The sequence below is a fragment of the Solea senegalensis genome, unplaced genomic scaffold (assembly GCF_019176455.1).
Source record: "Solea senegalensis isolate Sse05_10M unplaced genomic scaffold, IFAPA_SoseM_1 scf7180000015300, whole genome shotgun sequence".
Taxonomy (NCBI): domain Eukaryota; kingdom Metazoa; phylum Chordata; class Actinopteri; order Pleuronectiformes; family Soleidae; genus Solea; species Solea senegalensis.
In genome coordinates, this window is record NW_025321288.1 from 13,647 (window position 1) to 38,049 (window position 24,403).

A 24,403-nucleotide genomic window follows, 5' to 3' on the forward strand; every position below is an offset into this window, starting at 1 on the left:
ATCCACTGGTTCAAATATGTCATGCTGTGATTTTGGTGTTTAAAATCATTCATTTGCATTAACATCTATCCACTCTCTACCGAGGGGAGCTGTGCCAATCTCTGCTGATATAGGGCGACAGGCGGGGTCACACCCTGCCTGGACCGTTCATTCATATATTTGGACTGTGTGAGGAAGCCAGAGAACCTGGAGAAAACCCACGCACACACGGGGAGAACATGCAAACTCCATGCAGAAAGACCCTTGTTCCAACCAGAGCTTGAACGCTGGTCTTCTTTCTGCAAAGCAAGAGTGCTAACCACTACACCAACCGTGTGGCCCTGTTAAACAAAGGAGACCCCTTCAGCTACAGAGAGTGAGTGATTTACAATGTGACACAAAGGTCAGTCACTATTAATGCAAGATAACAAATTCTTAAGACATCGCTGACTTACAGAGGCGTACATTTTTATTAGGTGAGCCTTTTGTTGAGTAGCTAAAACCTTTGTGTCTTTGTTTTTCTGCTCATAGTAATAAGAGAATAGTAGTAGAGTTGCTGCAATATTTACTGTTTACTATTTCAGTCATGTCTGGACTGTTTGTTTTGAGAACTGAGATGAGTGTTTCTATGGTTTCTCTGACCACCGAAGTGATCTGGTTTAATCTGATTACATGTCAAGCACAAAATTAGATAAGAGGTTTATGTAGAGGTTCCCTCTCTGTCTCTCTCTCTGTCTCTCTCTCTGTCTCTCTCTCCTGAGCCTCCAGCAGAGATTTAAATTCATTTCTTCAGCGACACAGACACCGGCACAGCTTCTGTTGCTTCTATCTGCTGCAGTGAAGACAGAGACAGACGTTTGTGAGGAGACACCGACGATGGATGAAGATCAGGTGAACAGTGTGATCCAGAGATGGGTGAGTCAACACTGAGCGTCACTGTAACACAACTGAACCGAGGCGATCGTACTCTACTTACTTTCATTCATTATTCCAGTTTCAAACATGACTGACACCAACCTGGACAAGAGCGTCCAATCGTCCTCACTCACTCCAGTAACCTGACAAAATAAAGCAACACATGCTGTTTTAGTAAACACATCACATCACATTAACATAGAGCCTTTGACAGCTAATTCATGTTTGATTGATTTTATTTAAAAACTGACGCCAGTTTTGGCACAAGTCTTTTTTAAATTTGACCTTTATTTAACCATGGAATTTATATAATATAATATAATTATAATTATAGAAATACTTTTTAAATCTGAGTTTACAAAGCAAATGCAGAAAACTGCTATACAAGACAAACATGAAGGTAAAATGAAACGTGAATTTAGAACAAGAAGTTAACATATAAGGACGGATAAAAATAACAGAAGACGACGTCTCATAAAAGCAAAAAAAATAAAAATAAGTATTACAAACAGTATGAAAAAAAGAGAGGTGTGAGTGAATTGCTTTTCATCCTGATAATGTGAGCACTGTCCAGGGTGTGAACCCACCTGTTGTCTGTGTCAGCTGGGATTGGCACCAGCAGCCTCGCAGGCCTCACGTGGACGACAACACACTGGTAGACAATGGATGGAAAAAACATCTACAATAGAATACACAACCCAATTATAATACGAGGAAAATAGAAAGAGAGACAGAAAACAAATAAAAATTGAGCATAAAACAAGTTTAGTGCAGCAAAAGATTAAAATGTAAAGTGCATTAAAATAGCTCAATCATAAGCTTGATAGAGTAGATGTGTTTTTAACCTGGATTTTACAAAAATATTCACATTTGGAGCTTTAGTTCAGTTTTGTTAGTAGCTTGTTGCAGTTGCGTGCAGCATTAAAGCTAAATGCTGCGTCACCATATTTGATTTGGTTCAGTTAGCAGCATGGGCACATGAGGGATTATAACGTAACTAAGATTAAAAACATACAAGTTAATAGTTTGATGTAAATGAATATACAACAGCACCATTTATAATGAAATAGTTTAGCAAAAACTAAATCACTTTATCAGATATCAGACAGATTAAAAATGTAAAAGCCAATAGGATCCAAAAATTCTACACTTCTCATGCTTCACTATGAACATAAATGATTGTTATCATTTATACAGCATTTTAGCTGAGTCATGACGTAGACTGTTTATTTCTTCTTCATGGGAGAAGAATATTTGTTACACAGTTGGAGAATGACGTCTTTGAGATTGAAATGGCTGTAGGTGGTAAATTAGCATTAGCACAAATGTGTTGTTAACAGCTTCTGAAATGGCTGTGCCGGCAGATACTCGATTTTGTGATATCTGACACTAAATGGTGATATCGGGCCTTTCCCATAGTAAACACTGTAATGTTTATCAGATATTAGCTCATTGTGAATCCTATTTTCAGAGAGACACTCCCGAAGAGGACTTGAAGCCAGAAGACTACGAGCAGTTCAGGAGTTTGGGATCTGCATGTCTTGCTGAGAATGGTGCTGCACGTATCCTGAGATTTATCGAGGACGAGAAAAACCAGGTATGTTGTCCTCCACCCACTCCTGAACACTCCAGCTATCATATAGTTTCTTGGCAATACATCTTACACTGTTGGAAAGCTTTTTATTTCCCTTTCAAATGGTGCCACATTTGTAAGGAAAATGCATTTGTGGGTTGCAACACGAAAAACTTGCCAAATTTCCTCTGCCAATGTCAGACGGCTTATTCTGCTTTTGACTCTCACTCACTGGAAAGGCTTGTTGGCATCATCTCAGTGCAGAAAGGTATCAAGATGAGATGAGTTCTGCAGCAAGTGGCAATCCTACATCTCCATATGTCCTCTCTGTCCTCCAACATGACAACGCTCACCCCACAGAGCAGCTTATCAGAGACTACCTCCAGAATTTGGGAGTGAGAGGATGGGACAGCTGCCTGCTGTCCTGAACTCAACATCATTGAACGCTTGTGGCTATGACTTTTTGGACGACATACTAAACTATGAATTTTTTTTTCAAATTTTGATCAACATACTAAACTATGACATTTTGATTACTTTTTGGACGACATACTAAACTATGACATGATAAACTATGACCTGTTGGACGACATACTAAACTATGACATTTTGGCGACTTTTTGGACAACATACTAAACTATGACATTTTTTTTCAAATTTTGATCGACATACTAAACTATGACATTTTGGCGACTTTTAGATGACATACTAAACTATGACATTTTGGCGACTTTTAGATGACATACTAAACTATGACATTTTGCTGAATTTTTCGACAACATACTAAACTATGACATTTTAGTGAAATTTTGGACGACATACTAAACTATGACATCTTGGCGATTTTTTGGACGACATACTTAACTATGACATTTATGTGAAATTTTGGACGACATACTAAACTATGACATTTTTTACGACATTTATGACATTTTGGACGACATACTAAACTATGACATTTTGGCGACTTTTTGGACGACATACTAAACTATGACATTTTGGTGAATTTTTGGACGACATACTAAACTATGACATTTTGGCGACTTTTTTGACGACATACTAAACTATGACATTTTGGTGAATTTTGGACGACATACTAAACTATGACATTTTGGTGACTTTTTGGGCGACATACTAAACTATGACATTTTGACTTTTTGGACTACATAAAACTATGACATTTTGGTGACTTTTTGGACTTTTGACATATATAAACTATGACATTTTTTTTTGGATAATTATGACATTTGGTGACACATAATAAACTATGACATTTTGGTGACTTTTGGACGACATACTAAACTATGACATTTTTCTCAAATTTTGGATGACATACTCAACTATGTCATTTTGTCACATTTTGGATGACGTGCTAAACTATGACATTTTGGCGACTTTTTGGACGACATACTAAACTATGACATTTTGGCGACTTTTAGACGACATACTAAACTATGACATTTTGGTGACTTTCTGGACGTCATAATAAACTTTTTGGATGTCTGTGTTTTTCTGTCACTTGATGAGGTTGTTTTTTTGTTTGTTTGTTTTTGTCACTTGCAGCAGCTCATGGTGTCTATGGGTCACACTCTCGTTGCTCCTCTGGTGAATGAGGTCGTTAAAAAAGAGAAGTGTCCACATCACTGCCAGGCTGCACTCACACATCTGACCAGAGTGGGTATAAACTATCCTCCAATTCATGACACTCGCTTCCTAATTCCTTCACATTACTTATACCTGTATATCATCCACATCAGTTAAATGTCTGTCTGTCTGTCTGTCTGTCTGCCGTCTGTCTGTTTGTTTGTTTAGATATGCAGACCTGATGAGCTTCTGCATAGTTTGCTTCAAATAATCCAGGATGTTCACCCTACAGTCATTTCTGAGACCATCATCACTGTTGTTCCACTTTTTCAAACAGGTGACGCAACTCACTCATATATATGTGTGTGTGTGTGTGTGTGTGTGTATGTGTGTGTGTGTGTGTGCATTAAGTATCAAGTTTGCTAGAAATGACTTGAGCACAGATTTAGCTGGAAAACACACATCAGAGATGTAAAATAATGTTTCATTATTGTTTTAGCCTTTGTCGTTTGACACAATTTGAATGTGTGTTCAACGTTGTTATGTGAAGGATCCACTAACGTGTTCTGTGGTGTGTTGGAACACAGTGCTGCTGGAGCTGGAGGAGAGGAGGGCAGCCAGTGTGGGTCTGGTTCTGTCTGCTCTGCTGGATCAGCTGGTCCGGCTGCCTGTGCCTCACACAGAGCAGCAGGAAGTGGACGATGAGTTCGGCCTGTGTCACTGCTGTGAGGTGTTGGCTCAGTTTGTCAAGTGTTTGACGGAGGACGTGAAGAGGAAAGACGACGACGACGAGATGAGGGCCGAGCTTCTCCAGTTGTACGCCGCCTTCTTCTGTCTTTATATGAACTGTGTTTGTTTAGTGTAATCCGTGTACTTTTATTTATATAAATAAACACTTTTATTGTTTATAACAATAATGAATTACAGTCTGTGATGGGACGATATTTAAATTTATAGTGCCTTGCTTTAAAAGTCACAATTATATGATCATGGCGAATTTCAGTTAGTACTTGTGAATGTGTAAAATCATTAAGAATTCACTTGAAAAGCTCGCCAACATACAGTTCTAGTGATTTATTTTGAAGTGCAACATGTGGCTGCAAAGATGAATCGATCATTAATCAATTTTCTTAATCATTTTCTCAACAATCCTTTTCATGCTTACTTTAATACTTTGTGTTTTCTGATTTTTCAGCTTGTTGAATAAGATATTTGCTCCTCGATGACAAACTAAACTAAATATCTCAAGATGTTTTTTAGGACATTAGGACCAACCATTTTATGGACCGATCTACTAGTTAGTGGACTGAGAAAAAGATTCTTTGATGATGAAAATAATCATTAGTTGTGGCTCTAGTGCAAAAACATGTTTCTAGTCAACACAGGAGCTCAGGACTTAAAAATAACTTGATTTTCACTTCAAAATGTTCAAAAAAAAGGCAAAGCAAGTGTGTCTCAGTGAACATATTTTAAGAGCTTAAAGTGTGTTATTTAATATTAAAATTAATCCTAAACATGACTTTCATATCGTCCCATGTCTAATTGCAGTAAGTCATTTCGATGTCATTCAGTATCATAACTTAACAACAGTAGTAGTTTTTCATTCAGATGACTTTTAGTTGTATGCTGTTGTTGCAGCTGCTTGAGGACTTTGAGGGAACTGTTGTTGGAGGCTGAGCTGAAGCAAGACAGGAAATTGTCGCCGCTGTGGCTCTTTGCAACAGAGATAATGGTAATAAAAATAAATCTCTCTGTTTAGAAAAAGGAAACATAACAGTGTGGACTAACTGATGAATCTGAAGTTTTACTGTCCAACTCTACAGGCCACGCTCGTTGTAGTCAAAGCATCTGTGTCAGAGCTGCTGTTCTACGGCTCTCTGAGGAAAAGCCAGTGCAAGGAATCCAGAGCATGTCTGGCTTATCTGCTGTTTGTCCAGCTCATCACCGTGGACAGTTTTCCGGCAGTGTTCAGGTGTGATGATAAAGCCTCAGTCTGCCTGAAAAACCTTGCTGATTATTTGATCGGTTAACTGGTGTCTGACTGCGCTCGTCCTCTCGTTCCAGTCCTGTGTTTGTTCTGCAGTGCAACATGGAATACATCAGTCAACTTCTCAGCAGGTAATATGAACATTTCAGCTGCAGACCATGAACTTACCTTCACTGCTTAGCTTAGCTTTATCTTAAGTGTGAGAAGATGCCAGGAAAACTGTACTTTGTGTAAGTCTATGATATGTGTGATATGTCACTTTTGCTTCAATTGAACAAAAGATATCAAAAGTATGACAAAATGTCCCATTTCTCCTTGACAGCAAAAAGGAATCGCACTTGCTCAAAGGACTGGTGAGGAAACATCAATAAAGAGTATTTATTTTTAGCATGACAAGTGAAGACAAGTGATCATTTTTTCTTCTTCTTTGTGTGTGTGTGTGTTATTATTCAGGCGTTGTGTGCAAAAAGCCTGGAGAATGTGCAGGACAACAGGCTTCCAGTGAGCCTGCTGGAACTGCCCACTTTTTACAGTGCACCACAGGTGAGACACATGACGACAGGATCGTTTTTTACAGTTTTAAATATACTTGTTTATTTTAAAAATTCAATTCAATTCAATTTTATTTGACCTACACATATCGAGTCACTGTACATAGACATCACCGAGAGCAGAGAAACCCAACAATTCACAATTCAGATATACAACTATCAAATTATAAGTGTAGACAAGACAGTGCTGAGTCAGTGATGTCATTTATAAAAATATATACACATTATACTGATATTAACTTTTATTGTAGCATAATCTAAATATCTATCTATCTATTCTTTTTACAGGAAATGGTGCTGTATAAATAAAATGTTATATTACAAAAGATAGATTACACAATATTTGTAATTGTGACAAACACAGTTAGCGTGTCCTGTAGAGTGTCTCAAACTCAAATGGCCACTGAGCATCTAGGCTGGTCAAGTGAAAGATAAGTCCAACTGTTCAGTAGGTGTGATATTACAGTTATATCACAATAATCCATCATGATACAGGAATAACAATAATATTTCACAGAAGTAAAAGTGTTTGTTTTGATATATAGTTCATAATAAAAATAATAAAAACACATGCATGATGCAAATGCAATGAAGGTCCACAGAACCTGCGACGGATACTCACTGACTGTCCAATGCAACACTTGGTGAGTATTTACAAATTCTTCATCTACACGTGACACTGTTCAACAAATGCATCGATTTCCTTTTCTTTTCCAGAGAAAATCGGCGCTGCATGTTTTTCAGCTCTTCATTGATAAGCTGGACGTCGAGGCAAAGCACAAGTTTTTCAGGTGGGAGGGGAAGTCAAACGTTCCTTCAATATTCTAAAATTTCACCGGATACATTTGAAAAAGATTCTTTTAAAACGCTTGATTTCCACAGGTGTATGTTAAAAACCAGCAGCCACGCAGGAGTAGAAGGTTACATCGTGAAGAACATCAGGAACCAGGTTGAGTTCTCCATGGAAGTGAGTTTAAACATCGCTACAGCATCTCTGAGAAGAATCGTGAAAATCAATCACGGTTTAATCTGTGAAAGTGTTTTAATCCCTGATAATTCTTGTCTTCAGCCTGCTAACGGCAATAAATGGTTCCTGGGAGAAGAGTTTCTCTGGTTGTTGGCTTTGGTGCTGTGTGTGCCACAAGCTGCAGAGACAGATCTGCTCAACAGTATGGACAGGTGACTCACACCCACATGTCTAACTTTTAACTGACGTGTACAGTATGTACACAGAGAAATCCCCTAGATGCTTTTATAAAATATTGTATTTTATTTGAATCAAAAAACACATAAACTCTAGAGACAAAGATTAACATCAATCTGGTTTGATATGTTTAAATGAGCAACAAAAATGAATAATGTTGTACCTGCTGACGACACGTTTATTTAATATTAATAATATTAAAAAATGGAAACAGTTTCTGAAAGCTGAGAAGTTGCACTTCAAAGCCAGCCTGTGGCGCTGTTGCCTTGTACATAAGGTACATAAGGTTCCTTTTTTTTCTTATTTTTAAATTGTTAATACACTATTTTAACATGCAGTAAATTGTTAGGATACTGAAAGTTATTCTCGAGAAAATGAAAAGGGCAAAAGCATTTTAATTTTAGTAACACGACATTTTATGGTTAAAATAAGCACACAAAAAAAAGTCCAGGCAGACATGTGGAGGCTTAGGCGTTAAAGGGTTAAATAAAGTTTCATTAAAATTGAGTTTAAGTCAGGACCCAACTTAATAGTTGTCAAATAATATGTGTTGTAGTTGAATTTTGTGAACATATACATATATATATGTAACTATCGTATATACAGTTGTATACAAGTTTATAATTGTTTAAAATCAGTACTGTAATGAAACAGTATACTCTTAAAATGATAGTTCTGACACATAGTCAGCACTGACTTTCTTGTGTAATAATAATTTATTTTAGCTCATGGGGACACAGGAGCTTCTGGTCTAACGTTGCCCCTTGTGGTGAGTTTGTGTTACTGAGGTGAATCAGAAAGAATAAATAACACATTTGAAGTGACTGACGGAGGCAGCAGCGGGTCAACAACTCCTTACAAAGTGCCATTTGTCAAAATATAACATTTCTGCATGAATCCAAAGATAAATGTGTGTGACAGTTTATCCAGACTGAGCCGTCTGTCTGTCTCCAGGATAATGGAGAGTTTGAATCTTCTACGCTACCTCGTCATTAGAGACAAAGAACCATGGAGCAAAGTGAGTGTGTCTCATTCCACATTCTAACACGGCTCTTACAGCAGAGCGCTGACCAGCTCCTCCCCTCTGTCTCTCTCTTTGTCTCTCTCTCTGTCCCTCAGACAGGTGTGTGGGCTGAGCTGTGCAGGATCAAAGATGAATACCTGAAAATGCTGCGTGTGTGTATCGGCCTGTCCAGAGGCTATTACTCTGCTGAGCTCAACGCACTGAGGGAAGATCAAAAACTTAAAGCTAGAGGTGATCCATTATCTGACAATCTGTGTGACACTGACACTGAACGTTGCACACATTGTTGTTGTTGTTGTTGTTGTTGTTGTTGTAATATGTGAACAATCATCTGTGTCACCCTCCTGCAGAAGCCAGAGACGCTGCCAGATGTGGGAGATTAGTCAGTGGCATGACAGTGAAGCATGAGAAAGTGTCCAACATGTCCCCAGAGGTTCAGCGTCAGGTATAAATACATGTTGTGTCACTTCTGGTGATTTTAATATTCTGGACAAGCACAAAGGATCCCAATCTGGACTAGGGCGTTTAAAATGCTCTTTCAGATCCAGCAGCACTGTACTGTCTTCAAACTTCAAACCACACCACAGTCTTTATGAGAAAGGACAACAGTGTCCGGTGCTCCAGCCGATCAATCACTCAATTTCACTTCTGCGGCGCGTCAACAGCATTGAAGAGGAATTCACTACTGAAACCTTTCATGGCTGCACGTTTATTCTGTTGTACATTTGTAACATGTGACTTTTGTTGATATTTAAAGTTACACCCTGCAGTTTGACATCATTTTGCAAGCTGACTGTTTTCCTTTGTGCTGCAGGTGTTGCAGAGCGCTCTGGTGACATTTGACCTCATGGAGAGTCTCATTTTTCGCATCGACGAGATCACAGCGGAAAACCTGAAGATTCCAACATAATTCTGTGTTCAGTGAGGATGAACTGTCCGCATCAGGCAGATTATGTTGTCATCTTGGCCTATATATCATACCAATATGGTTGTGAATATCTATTCTTTGGAACAATAACAAATTATACACAGAATTGGTTCACTTTAATAAAGACATTTATGGTCTGTCTTTCTAATGTGCATCTTGCATTGATATAATCTAAATAAAAACAATGTAAAGATTAAATGCACGGAGCAGGCCATCATCAAAACAACATCTTTCTCAAATAGACTTTTTGAATACATAACCAAGATTTGGTAAATTAACTTGGAACATAAAATAAATACTTACATAAGTTATTCCGCAAGTAATTGACCTGACCAATTAATCGGTTGCTAAATTTATACATGTATGTGCATACATGGGCAAAAACACATCAACATGTATTTTTTTTAAAAATACCAAATACCCTACTATTAAATGTATTTTCAAAATACTAAAAATACTCCCTGAATCAGACTAAGCAACAACTATCAGCACAATGAAGTGGTTTGATACAAATACGATGGCATTTTCTCAAAAAAACAAACAAATTCAAATTACAAAATAACATTTTGCATTTGAAACACATACATGTATCAGAGGTTCTGTCCGTCCCTGTGTAGTTGCAATTAAGCAATTCCATGGAATATGTGGCCTAGCATGTTTGATGTTTGAAGGTAACACTTGTGATGGTTTAATGTGAGGCTACAAACTCGAGACACTTCCACCAACATCAAATTCAACTCCTGAAGAAATAAAATGAAACTGTTGAATCTTTCCTCATGTCTTTATTTTTGTTATAGTTTATATATAGTCTTTATATAGTTACAGAGAGTAACGATTACCCATATGATACTAAAGACATACATCGATACCAAAAGATGAAACAGTGTGTGGATTTTTTATAAGAAAGCAGAAGAAACTGTGCTGAAAAACATCTTTAACCTTCACATTTGTTATGTTGACTCTATAAAGTTGTAGAACTACGGGGCTTAGTGGGAACATGCTGCATATGCATGATCATCAACTGAGCTGGATGTCTCTGAGCATCTCCCACACTGGACTGTTTTCAACGACGTGAGCCTGAGCCAGAGACATGCGGTCACACATACTGTCCACATGGGGCTTACTGGTGGCCTGCACACGAAACCAGCGATGGTTTACATTTGCTGCTCCATGGTAACATTCATTTTTCAACTAACTTTGTGTCCCGTCTTTATATTTACCTTGGCGATTGTTAGCATTCCTTTGACAACCTCAAGGTTGTTTCGTACGGGCAGAATCCTGAGATTAGTGCCAAAGAATCTGAAAGACAAGAGGACAGTTGTCAGACTGGACTGAGTATATTACTGACTTAACATTACATGTGAACAAAAGCCAAAAACCAGCAAACCAAATTTATTTTCTACATAAAAACCAAATAATATATCCAGTTCTTGATCATAGAGGAGCAGGAACATTTAAAACTCAAATAGCTTGTAGTTAGATCTTGTGCACTCATTTTAGATCTACTTTTATTTATTTATTTATTTTTTATATATACTAAGGATACTGCAAGTTATTTACATAATCGATAGACGTCGTATCATTTTTTTTAATTTCCTGTTTCGTTCACAAACCTAATGTATTCAGTTTTACCAGTGTCTTTGTTATATGGAGCAAAGAAACCAGAAAACACATTTAAAAAACTCAAAACTCAAAACTCAAAAATCATTACTGAAATTTAATAACTGATTAACAATCAATAATGAATGAATAGTTTCAGCCCCATTATGTGTCATGTCTGATGATGTAAAGTCCAAATCAACACCTGCTTTATGGATGTTATATTTGAACACAATCCTTGTTACGTTAATGTCAGTCAAGACAAATAAAAGTAGGTCAATGCCTAGAAATGTTTATTATACCTGCATTGAATCTCTGACAGTATTATCAGCTCTTTTTTCCCAATAAAAGGAGCAAATAGAAGAAGAAAGCTGTTGCGGTGAACTTGCACAAACTTGTTGATCCTCTCAGTGAGTCCTGACTCCTCAAAATGCTCGGGGACGTCCTGAGTGTCCAACAACAGAAATGCAATTCCTGAGGGAAATTAAAAAAGAACAAAAAAAACAACCTATATACTGTGTTTGGGTATGGTAAGTTACATAACTTAGACTTAGAAAGTGTAAGCCAGGGGTATTATTATTATTATCCAAAATATCCATATAGTGGTGTTAAAGGTTAGATTAGATTAGATGATAATGTATTAATCTCAACACCATGGAATTACCCTTGACACAAATGCAAATATACAAATAACAACAAAAATACAAATTCAAATATACATATATATGTATACATATACATATACATATGTGTATGTACTGTATATATATATATATTTATAGGAACATAACAATATATTATACTACAATACAATTATGCGTATTGTGAGTAATCATATATCTTACAGCTTTGGAATTAATTGTTCATAACTAATAAGATGTAAACATAATAAAGTATTATAACAATGATATTATGACTTGAGTCTTACCTGACAGAGGAAAAATAAAGGCTCCGTGCTCAGATATATACATATATATATGTATATACATATATATATATATCTAATATGATGTAAACATAATAAAGTATTATAATAATAATATTAAGACTTGAGTTGTGACGTCTTACCTGACAGAGGGAAAATAAAGGCTCTGTGCTCAGATATATATATACATATATATATGTATATACATATATATATATATCTAATATGATGTAAACATAATAAAGTATTATAATAATAATATTAAGACTTGAGTTGTGACGTCTTACCTGACAGAGGGAAAATAAAGGCTCTGTGCTCAGATATATATATACATATATATATGTATATACATATATATATATATCTAATATGATGTAAACATAATAAAGTATTATAATAATAATATTAAGACTTGAGTTGTGACGTCTTACCTGACAGAGGGAAAATAAAGGCTCCGTGCTCAACGCTGTCTGAGGACCTGATACGATGCTGCTGTGCTGTTAGCATACTGCTAATATCGTGGTTCTTGTCCATAAACACATTTCATAAACAAAAGTACGTCAATGAACTTGTTAAAACCACAAAAGAAGTTTGAAAATGTCACTGTTGTGTATTCAAGCATATTCTCCTTTGTTTGTATAACGCTAGCGAGCATTAGCTTAACAGCTAGCAAACCCATGTTATTACCGTGATTTAATGAGACAAACTTTGCCTGTTTGATCATTAAAGTTGTACCTGAAGTGCGGCGCTGACTATGATGGTTGCTTTCCATGGCGCAGTCATGTCTTTGTGTCTTTCTATTACTGTTCTCACTTTTAATTCATCAATAACACACTCATGATGCCAGTGTACAGCGGACGTGTGTACATGCAGCCACAAGAGGTCGCTGTGGTGTCATATAACGTGAGTGACAGTAGCGGTGAGCGAGTACAGAGGATTGTGTATTGGATTTTCAGACATTTAGATTACATTACTTATATTTAAGATGACTACTTATTACTTATGTGCATGTGTGTGGTAAATCTTCACATTGTTAAAAAGTGTGGACACCCCTGGAGTAAGAGGATTAAAAGAGACGAATGTGTTGGCAGCTCAGCGTGGACAGTGTGGATTGTGAGTGGAGTGTGAAGAGCTACTTTCCTCTCATTCCTCTTATTCCCTTCATTATCTACCAACACTTTCTATAAAAGGAATTTACCTCATCAATAAACAAATGCCCAAACAAATTCATGATGATTTATACCCTGCTCAATCTTATAGGAATAACTTAATTATGAACTTATTTGAACATAGAATATCCAAGCTGAGAACCACCCAAGTCAAAAGAAATCCACTTCAACATTATGAATGACATCTACGCTTCCAGTGAATTGTTTATAAGATTATGATTTTGCTTCATCTCTGTTTGATGCTCATACTGAGTTGTTGTGGAAATATTTCATTGACTGTTTAAATAGAAGCTACAGGGTTGTTACCACTATAAATGATACTATTTACTGTATTTTTGCTCAAAATAATAGAGAACACAAAAGTGGACCTTATGATTAATACTTTGCTTATTGTAGTCAAATCTTTCATCCACAAAGCAAAATTTATATAGATTAAAAAAAAACACCCGCCCATTTTAAGGACAAAAAGTCCATGTATTAAATCAAAATGTGCCAAAGTCTATGCATTATTCCTGTTAACTTATTTTTATTGTTGCACATGTCTCCATGTTTTGTACCTAATCGTCTGCTGTAGTGTTTATATTCTTGTTTATCTCAAAATGCCTTACAGTTTGTAAATGGGAAATTTAAACAACAACAATAATAATAATAATAATAATAATAATAACAATAAAAATAATAATAATAATAATAATAATAATAATAATAATAATAGGATCATAGGAATAAACTGGGCGGTGTGTGGGTAAATGGTCTGTATTTATATTATGCTTTTCCAGTCTTGATGACCACTCAAAGCTGCTTTACACTACACCATTCACCCATTCCTGCTGACAACAGCAATGTGGGCTTAAGTGTCTTGCCCAAGAACACAAGGCATGTAGACTAGCGGAGCCATGAATTAAACCCACAACCCTTGAGTTGAAAAAAAAAAAAGTTTTTTTACATTACACAGCTAGTCATTATTACTACCCTGGACTAGATGGTGTGGTAATTGTTATTATTAATGTTATCGATTCTTGAAATACACCTGGTGTCTATCTCTGTCCTACCCCAACTGGTCGATAGCAGACAGGCGTACACCGAGTCTGGTTCCGTCACAGTTCTTACGGTTAAAGGAGTTTTTCCTCTCAGCTGTTGGCAAGTGCTTGTTTATTGTGGGTTTCTCTATAATAATAACAACAATAATAATAATAATAATTACGGTCTTGACCTTACCAAGTAAAGAAATGTCATGAATCAGTGCTATATTAAAAAAATATTAACTGAATTAGTGTGTTCATTTATTTCCACCATAATATTGTCATTAATGGCAGCTGTGCTTTTGCTGCAGTAAAAGCCATCTTCTGTTTTGCAGTCTTTCATGATTCTCTGTGCTTCTTTTCGAGCAGTCGCCAAATAAAAACCCCATAGAGACTGTGTCTGCCCCTCGACCTACTAAAGTAAAAACTAAAGTAAATAAAGTAAATAAACCAATAACAAACAGAATAGGAGTTAGACATTCTAACTTAATAAAGATTAATACCAACAATGATATAGAGTCAAATAAAACCACTTTTAAATTACTATTAAATATAAGGTCTCTCTCCTCAAAATCTGTTATAATAAATGATCTTATCTCTGACTATTGTATTGATTTATTCTGTGTAACTGAAACTTGGTTACATGAAGACGATTACATCAGTCTAAATGAGTTAACTCCACCCACTCATGCTAATACCCATATTCCTAGAAGCTCAGGCCGAGGAGGAGGAGTAGCAGCCATTTTTAATACTAGATTATTAATCAATCCCAAACCCAAACTAGGATATTCATCGTTCGAAAGCCTTATTCTTAATCTATCTCATCCTAGTAGTAAATCACAGAAACCAATTATAATAGTCACAGTTTATTGTCCACCTGCACCTTATTCAGAGTTCCTATCAGAGTTCTCTGAGTTCTTATCTGAGTTGGTGCTTAAAACAGATCAAATCATAATTGTAGGGGATTTCAACATCCATGTAGATGTTGACCGTGATAGTCTTAGCTGCACATTTAACTCGCTGTTGGAATCAATAGGTTTTATTCAACACGTTAATAAACCAACTCATTGCCTTAATCACACCCTCGACCTTGTTTTAACTTATGGTATTGATATTGATAACTTAAACATAGTTCTTCAAAACCCTCTCCTTACTGATCATTATTTACTCACATTTAACTGTTCAATAATGAACTACAATAACATAAATAAGAAATACTGTCTGATAATAATATTAATACATTCAAAGAGACAGTGCAACCTTTATTTAACTCGGTGCCATATGTCAGTACATCTGAAGGTACCTTTTGTGATTTTACTCCCGCCCTCATAGATAACCTTGTTGATAGTACAGCAGCCTCACTGCGTACTACATTAGACTGTGTTGCCCCTCTGAAAAAGAAAGTGGTGAATCAGATGAGACGAGCACCATGGTTTAACTCCAATACTCGTGCTCTTAAACAGACGTTACGTAGATTAGAAAGAAAATGGCGTTCCAGTAACCCAGAGGAACTTCATATAGCCTGGAAAGATGGTTTTGTAGCTTACAAAAAAGCCCTACACAAAGCTAGAGTTGCCTATTATTCGGCCTAATATGGCCTGTTTGAAGATTTTCAGTCAGGTTTTAGATTAAACCATAGCACAGAAACAGCACTAGTTAAAGTTAGTAACTCAGATAATGGTCTAGTTTCTTTACTTGTCCTGTTAGATCTTAGTGCTGCATTTGACACCATTGATCATAATATTCTACTGCAGAGATTGGAGCAGACTCTTGGTATCACAGGTGCTGCCCTCTGCTGGTTTAAATCATACTTATCTGATAGATTCCAGTTTGTTTACGTTAATGACAAAGCCTCACTACAAACAGAAGTTAATTGTGGAGTTCCACAAGGCTCAGTGCTTGGGCCTATACTTTTTACCTTATATATGCTTCCTCTAGGGAACATTATTAGAAAGCATAACATACACTTTCATTGTTATGCAGATGACACACAGCTATATTTATCGATGAGGCCGGATGAAATAAATCAGGTTGTTCAACTCCAGGAATGTCTCAGAGACATTAAGTCCTGGATGACCTGTAACTTTCTACTTTTAAACTTTTATACTCGGCCCTAAACACCTCAGAGAAAAACTTTCTGACCACATTGTCACTTTAGATGACATCACCCTGGCTTCCAGTTCCACTGTGAGGAACCTTGGAGTTACTTTTGACCAGGAAATGTCTTTTGATTCACACATAAAACTCATTTCCAGAACAGCCTTCTTCCACCTGCGGAACATTATGAAAATTAGAAACATTCTGTCTTTACAGGATGCTGAAAAACTAGTTCATGCTTTTGTTAATCTAGATTAGATTACTGTAACTCCTTATTAGCAGGATGTTCCAACAAGTCTGTTAGAATCCTTCAGTTAATACAAAATGCTGCAGCACGAGTTCTGACAGGAACTAGAAAGAGAGACCATATACTGTAACTTACAGTTTAGAATTCAATTTAAAAATCCTCCTCCTCACGTACAAAGCACTTAATGGTCAGGCCCCTTCATACCTGAAAGACCTAGTCTTACCTTATCACCCTAATAGACCACTTAGGTCACAAAATACAGGTTTACTTGTGGTTCCCAGAGTCTGTAAGAGTAGAATGGGAGGCAGAGTCTTCAGTTACCAGGCTCCTCCTCTCCTGTGGAACCAGCGCCCAATGATAGTTCGGGAGGTGGAGCCTCTCTCTGTATTTAAAGTTAGACTTTCCTTTTTGATAAAGCTTATAGTTAGAGCTGGTTCAGGGAAACCTGGACCATCTCTTAGTTATGCTGCTATAGAACTAAACTGCTGGGGGATTTTCCTGTGGTACACACACATTCACTCTCTCACACTCAGGATATGATTATGACTTTTTATATGTCATTAACCTTGTCTCTTTCTCTCCCTAGTTTGTGTCTTTCCTTCCTTCCCTCTCTCTCTATATTCTCATCTTGCAGGTTGCAGGATCAAGATCCAGTTTCCAAGGCTATCCATATCATACATATCATCACCATTATTATTGTGCCATAATTAAAAAGTTGATATCATTAACTGTATAAACTTGTGACTTGATACAGTTGTTGTGTATCTGCTCCTGATCTCTACCTCATCTCCCTCTTGTCCTTTCTCACCCCCCTTTCTGTCCCCCATTTTTCCTTTCACCCCAACCGGTCGAGGCAGATGACCGCACATCTCTGAGTCTGGTTCTGTCAGAGATTTCTTCTTCTGTTAAGAAGTGTTTGCTCATTGTGTGAACTGTTGTGTTTCTCTGCTCTCCTTGATGTTGTCTATGTACAGAGCCTTGAGATAATGTATGTTAGGATTTGGTGCTATACAAATAACACTGAATTGAATTGAACAGTTTTGGACAAAAATCAAAAAGAAAACATTGTAAAGGCCTAGTGTTAAAGACTGCATGAAGTCTAATAAGATACAAAATGCATGCTGTAGCTGCTGCTGCTTTAGATACATGGCAACCGTGTCTGAAATACATATTCTAAGGCTTCGGAAAACAATCAATGTTTATTTTAAAGCAATTGTAGACTTATACAAACACACTTATGAGTAGTATAATCAATTACTGCAAATACACTCTCCTGAATGTTACACACTTGACCTGTAAAGGTGAACCTCAAGTAGTGCAGAGCGTTTCAGTAACTGCACTTTCTTTGTGATGTGACACAACGGTTTATTTTCAATGACACTAAATGCAAGCCATTAGGCCAAAAACTTTCAGAGGTCTGTCATGACAAAAACGCTCTATTTTTTTTTCCCCCTTGGAGCTTTTAAAGCAACAAGAAACAATCAAACATAGAAAAATATCAGCATGCACAACAGCCCACTGTGGAACCAGTCCATGATCCAGGGAATGATGTGGGATGAAAACAGGCTGCTTCAAAGTCCAGAGTCCAAAAAAAAAACAGACCAAGAAATGTCATGAAAAGAGAACTTATAACCTATAATAATAATAAATGAAGACATGTTGATGCAAAAGAAGTTCAAAGAGAAGACGTCAACTGTCCAGCAGGATCTCCTCAGTGTGGTCAGTGATGAGTCTCCAGCTCCACAATGGTCCACTCTCCCTGCGGAGACGCAGCATCTTCTGGGGAGAAGCTGGTCACGGTGATGCTGGTGGAGGAGTCCTCCACGGGTGAGATGAGCTCCGCCCAGCGTTTGAAGGTCTCCTTCTCTGGGGATAGGAAGGCCTGCGAGTCCAGTCCATCACGTGACAGGGACAGAGTCTGCTTGATGAGGAACTGGGCCAGGTTGAGCTCCTCGGGTACTGGGTTTATGACTCCTAGGTTGGACTCATGGTCAGAGAGCAGCTGCTTGAGCAGGCTCCAGTCCCGCTCTGCAAAGTAACTGCCTTTGTCAGCATCCCCTCTTTGCTCATCGTCGGGGTCCTCTCGCAGTCTTACATCCCTGTCTTTGCCAGAGCAGTGTTCGAGGGCTTCTCCCACGTCCAGCTCGTAAATGGGAGACAGGGCTTTGGACGGTCGGCGCTCATGTTTGCAGCTTTGATCCAATCTGTCACAACCATTGTCACAACCTAAAAGCAATTGACAATACTGCAAAATGACAAACTGGTTTACGACTCCACAGTTCTGTTTATTTCATTTTTTGTGTCATCTTTTCTTTTCACAGACTAGTCACTGCCTACTACAATAAAACAAAGACTACTTGGAGTTTACCCTTAATGCAACCGTGTTCTTAAATATGGGAAGTTAGGTGAGGATAGATCAGTGAATTTGTCATATTGTGGCAGTTTAAAGGGATTGTTTGGAGGTGTGGGTGTATGAGGTTCTGGTTGACATTGTCAGCTATGACTTCACCAAACTGAAAACCAGACACAGACACTCACCATCAAACATGACTGGTAACATGGGCGCAAGGGAAAAAACTATTTTAGACACTTAACAAAAGGCTAACCTAATTAAAAAGAACGCCAGTTAGAATCTGTTTGCAGTTTAACTGACTTTTCTCCAGCTAAAAAAACTGAAGTTTGCTACAGAGTCCATTGAGAAAATCAGCACTTTTAGCTAACGTTTAGCGCATGGGCGCTGCTGGTCTACTGCTGCCTCATTAAATGTGTTACAGAGGTATCCAAACAAAATAATATCAAATACCAATGTCACAAAAAAACAACTTTAGTGTGTGGGGAGAGTGAGGAGTTTACAAAGCAACACAACCCTCAAATTCTTCTCATAAAAGGAATGTCTATTAGCAAGTCAAATCTGTGACGCTAATGCTACAGTAACTTGAGTGAGCGTAGATTTTATTAGGATAAGTTTGTCAAGCGGCTAAAATCCATTTTTCCTGATGTCAGTATCACACATACAGCCACATAGAAAAATCCCATAAACTACCACTCGGAAAAAAGACAAAAAAACGTTTTAAATCAATACTATAAAATCCAACCTGTGTGTGTAAACAGTTGCCTTAAAGGTAAAGCACAGATGAAAGAAATTTGTCAGTGCATCTCTTTATTCACCTGTTCTAATAAAGCAGGCCATGCATCGCTGGCACCAGTGAATTTTACTTTTAAAGTAAGAGCGATGTGTTTTACACGTAGGTTTTTGAATGAACAAACAAAATTCACAAATACTGCCAAAAACATAGAAACAAAAGAAAATGCAGGCAACAGCGCTTTACGATTCTTCACGTTTGCATCAGAATTGACTTTAAAAGTGCAGCAGGATTTTTTTCTCTTTGGAGAATGAAAGTGAATAAAGAGAGACGTGACGGCAGCTGCTCTAGAGACACATCACATACTGTACATAGGAGGCTACAGACACTGCGACAAAGTTTACTCAACAAAAGCTTATAGACAATAACACAGTTTCTTTTAATGGACATCTTTGTATCTAGGCAGGCTATTGGGGTATGAAAAAATTGTAAGGGGACAACAAAAGAAAACAAAATAGAAACCAAAGGAATGAGTGACATCCGCAGTAGACAAACCAATTTTAATAGCACATGCAGGTGCATAACGCAAAACAAAAAAAAAAATTACAAAAACAAACAAACTAAAAAACAAGTACATTCTATAAAATAAATAAAGAAAAACAGCAAGGAGATGCAAGGGAAAGTTGTTTTCCAAGTATCTCACATCTCAGAAGCAGTGGCAGTTTACGGAGTCACACACTACTCATTTGATGAGAAATCAGTGCTTCAAAGGAGCAACGTATAACTTTAACATAAATAAATCTTTTAAATTCAATACCGAGCTGTTCCATTGGTGTGAATAAACTGCATCCAGTATTGTAAACTGCATTTAAGACTGGGGGACAACAAACTCAAAAATATAAATATACAGATGTCTCTAAATGACAAAAAAAAAACAAAAAAAAACAACGGAGCAGAAGGAAATTATAGGGTAAAATAATTGTGTGAGAAAAATGAGGTCATAATTTCCCAGTTATGAGTACGATTTGGAAGTGGAGTACACCTTAGGTTGTGAAATTGAAAGACGTTCAATTTCCTAATGCCCTGAGTTGACAATTCCAGATGGCTGCTAAATGCATAGAGCTGTAGTTTTTATTTCCTTGTTTTTGTTTCGCTTTTTTTAATCACTTGCTTTTTTTGTGTCTAACTCAGAAAGTTAAAGAAAGTTAGACTTTAGTTCTTTAGACGAGACCTCTATACAAGAGTGAAAAACCAAGCAAGGCATGGATAACATTTTAAACTATTGAGCTGATCAGAGTCTAATGTGGGAAAGCTGGAGTGGAAGCAGCATAAATGAGGAAGGCATCTTTCTTAATTGGTGTGAGAGTTCCTGTGTCTGGATCACGATGAATAGACTGTGGACTCATTATCAGCTGATTACTGAGGACTTAAATGTCTTGCATGACCTAATGCAAAGACTCAATATGCTGAAAAGATACAGCAGAATATCGTGTACAGGTACACGTTGCCAATGCCTGTATCTGAATGGATATGGCAGCAAAAGTCATTAATATCAGCTAAGGTGCAGTGTAATAAAGCCAGAGGGCGACTGACGTCTGCATCATATCACAAACATGGCCATTGCCTGTTGAAGGTGAATAAAGCAGCTGTTGTCATAAACTCTGTGCAGGATATGATCACTATTAAAAATAACTTTGTATCACAACTGTGTACCATGAGATGTTAGGAAACAGGTCATTAAGTTGTCCACTCACCAATGTTCCACTAGGGTCTGTGGACATGCTACAACGGCGTTATGATAAATTAAATATCACGTAAACGGCTAAACCGAGCTATAATGGGAACATTAGCCACCGTTGTCAGTCCATGTTTGGACTTACACAATTACAATGCACTAACGGCGTCTCCTCAGAAAAGAAAGTGCAAAGATCTCTGGGAAATGCGTTTCTTTTTTTCTTTTTTTTTAATTTTAAGAAGCACAAGCTTCAACCAATCAATGAATATCACTGTTAGATAGTAGCAGAAGTAATAAAGTGACAACATGATAAAAGGGTCAGGCTGTACTACTGCATTCAAAATGACAAAACAAAAGGAATGAAAAACATATTTTTGGTCAATGAAAAAGCATTGGTGTAACTAGGTCACATGCCTCTATTATGAGGCAGATTATTTTAAATAAATACAATTCTGTGGTCAGTCTTGGTAACATGTACACTGCTATTCCCCCTTTTATTTTATTTATTTATTTATATTTTTTAGGGAAACTGAAGTACCAAACCCTAAGTACTTGCTTTTTATCTACAGATAATTGTTTAAAATGTACAGTTTTGAATCATCTTGAAAAGGACCCTGATGATGCAAGTTCAAATTTTATATCCAAACAATCCATGGGTTGGTTGAGATGGGAATTAACTTTTAGCTACAAAAATATGGCGCTCACTGGTTTTCCTTGAAATTAGACTTATGTCTGTAACTAGTTACTAAACTAGTACATTCACTTCTATCCCTTTTTTCTGAAGGAGGGGAAGGTATACATCACAGGGAAGGTCTAGGAATCGGAGAGGTTTGGATTTGGGGGCTAGGAAAGATCCATAGGTCATACATTACCTGCTGGAGACTGTGCAGCATGAACAGGAGAGTCACCTGTCAGCTGAGGGTCATTTAAGTCTAGATGTATGTCAGCTTTCTTGTTTTCTGAGGGATTGCTGTGGTTTTTCCGCAGAGCGCCGTTGTACTGTTCAGTGTTTCGCAGGTCCAAGTGACAGGGCCGCTCCTGAGGAGGGAGGAGGTCTCGAGTGACCGTGTCCGAGTTCGGGACACCGGACTTCACTCCATCCACCACCTTGACGTGGTTCGCACCCTGTGTGGACTCCTGGATCTCGGTAAGGAACACGAGGGATTTTTCTTCCCGCTTCTCATCCTTCATACCGGTATTTTCAAGATGGTTCTGTGGATCAGTGGAAGGGGCAGAATCTGGCTGAAAAGCTGTAGATTCAGACTCAAAAACATCACAGGAAGCCGCAGCATCATCAGACTTCTGAGGCGGAGTTTGCACACCGCCTTCCTCTGAGCCCAGCTCCTCACACTCGTCAACAGAGAGCAACACTGAGCGACGGAAGTTGGAGGTGGACTGGTAGTCAGGCTGCTCATTCTCCTGGTCAAAACCGTCATCATCGAAAGCAAGGTTGACGATTCCATGAAACTGTGGTGACGGCTCGGTTGGAGCCACTGACGCATGACCTGGAATGACTTCGACCTCTGACCTTTCCTCTTCGGTCTCCTCTTCATCCTCAGAGGAGAAGAGCTGGTGGTCAGGGACACTTTTCACGGTCACGACTGCCTCCACCTCGGAGTTCTTCTCCTCTCCTTCGTCTCTTTGTACCAAGGAGCGAGGGCGACGCCTCACTCCCTCTTCCTCGCTGGTAGTTTCCGCCTCTCTCCCGCGCAGCCGCACCTCCACCCTCAGCCCGACCCCGCCTTCGTACATCTTCAGCTCCTCTGGAGTGCTTGTGTCGCTGCTGCTGCGACCCAGGAAGTCGTGACAGCGCATGGTACCACACTTGGAAACCCCCCGGTCGTTGGAGAAGTCGTCATCTTGTGAGCCTCCTGCATCGTAGTCCTCCGAGCGGGGCTTGATGTCATCGGAGGACGTGGTGTGCATGCTGCCGGTCTCAGATTCAGGGCTGACCTGAGGGTGGACGCTGCTCCAGGAGTCCTCTAACGGGGTGAGAGTGCTTCCCATGCTGCAGGGGGTGTCTGCGGGGGGTTCAGTGTCTCTCTGGGAGCTCACATCGTGAACTTGCCCTCCACTGACGTGACCCGGAGTCTGTTTGACTTTATTCCCTTCAGTTTGTTTGCAGACCTCTGTGAGAGCAGATTTAACATTATTTGGTGTAACACTGTTGTCCTCAGTGTTTCGGACATTCAGTCGTGTGTTGCTGCAGTCGGAATGAAGACTGAGTAAATCCTCTCCTCCCTGGTTTGTGGAGCGTGAGCTGTGAGCTGCTGTGTCTCCAGAGAGCGCTGCTTCTCTACTTTCTTCGTGCACTGCAACATGCTTGTTGTTTTCGGTTGGACCAAGCTCAGATTTAGAATCTGTATTTTTACCATTCACTGCACATTTCCCTTTAGTTATTGACTTTTTAGTGGTAGCAGCAGCAGCCGCCGCACCAGCAGCAGCTGAGGTTTTGGAGGCTCCTCCAGATTTTGGTGAGGTTTTCTCTGCAGTAGTGCTGTTCAGCTTTGGCCCAGACTTGGCAGCAACAGTTGGAATTTGCTTGCAAGTTGCCAAACTGGATTTCAGTGGCTTAACACTAGCTGATTTGGCGCCGATGTCTGCTACAGTTTTCGTGATTTTCTTTTTAGGTGTTTCACAGCCTGCTTTGGGTCCTGTGGAGGATTTCAAACCATCTTTGCTGGGTGAAGCTGGCTTTTTCATGGAGGATCCATGCTTGGAGACTAGATGTTAGATGAAACACAACGAAAGATAAATATTTGTCCAGTGCACTTTGTATAA

At 38.4% G+C, this 24,403-nt stretch overlaps 3 protein-coding genes across 4 annotated transcripts in view; 1 reads left to right on the forward strand and 2 right to left on the reverse strand.

Annotated features, from left to right (window-relative positions):
* Nucleotides 1-203: 203 nt before the first annotated feature.
* LOC122762134 (glomulin-like) lies at nucleotides 204-10,150 on the forward strand. 2 transcript variants are annotated; one of them, XM_044017325.1, is made up of 19 exons: nucleotides 204-355; nucleotides 751-894; nucleotides 2,366-2,491; nucleotides 4,031-4,141; nucleotides 4,280-4,388; nucleotides 4,639-4,867; nucleotides 5,690-5,783; nucleotides 5,875-6,023; nucleotides 6,116-6,169; nucleotides 6,361-6,391; nucleotides 6,492-6,581; nucleotides 7,192-7,233; nucleotides 7,307-7,380; nucleotides 7,472-7,556; nucleotides 7,659-7,768; nucleotides 8,748-8,811; nucleotides 8,913-9,048; nucleotides 9,168-9,262; nucleotides 9,632-10,150. In XM_044017325.1, exons 2-19 carry the CDS (start codon nucleotides 856-858, stop codon nucleotides 9,725-9,727), a joined length of 1,734 nt encoding a protein of 577 aa, XP_043873260.1. In that variant the 5' UTR covers nucleotides 204-355; nucleotides 751-855; the 3' UTR covers nucleotides 9,728-10,150. The 2 variants fall into 2 exon arrangements, with proteins under 2 accessions (XP_043873260.1, XP_043873261.1); XM_044017326.1 differs by having other exon boundaries at nucleotides 773-894.
* A 566-nt stretch (nucleotides 10,151-10,716) lies between these two features.
* On the reverse strand, nucleotides 10,717-14,263 carry LOC122762136 (protein SPO16 homolog). Its single transcript, XM_044017328.1, has 6 exons — nucleotides 14,260-14,263; nucleotides 13,005-13,081; nucleotides 12,701-12,794; nucleotides 11,647-11,818; nucleotides 10,966-11,044; nucleotides 10,717-10,876 (listed from the first exon to the last, which is right to left on the reverse strand). The coding sequence occupies exons 1-6, from the start codon at nucleotides 14,261-14,263 to the stop codon at nucleotides 10,763-10,765; spliced, it is 540 nt and encodes a 179-aa protein (XP_043873263.1). The 3' UTR covers nucleotides 10,717-10,762.
* A 3,893-nt stretch (nucleotides 14,264-18,156) lies between these two features.
* Nucleotides 18,157-24,403, reverse strand: part of btbd8 (BTB domain containing 8) — a 30,563-nt gene continuing 24,316 nt past the window's right edge. The window contains exons 18-19 of the mRNA XM_044017327.1: nucleotides 22,495-24,345; nucleotides 18,157-19,030 (exon numbers count right to left, since the gene is read on the reverse strand). Coding sequence (XP_043873262.1) covers nucleotides 18,525-19,030; nucleotides 22,495-24,345 — 2,357 coding nt within the window. The 3' untranslated portion in view covers nucleotides 18,157-18,524. The remainder of the gene's footprint in view (nucleotides 19,031-22,494; nucleotides 24,346-24,403) is intronic.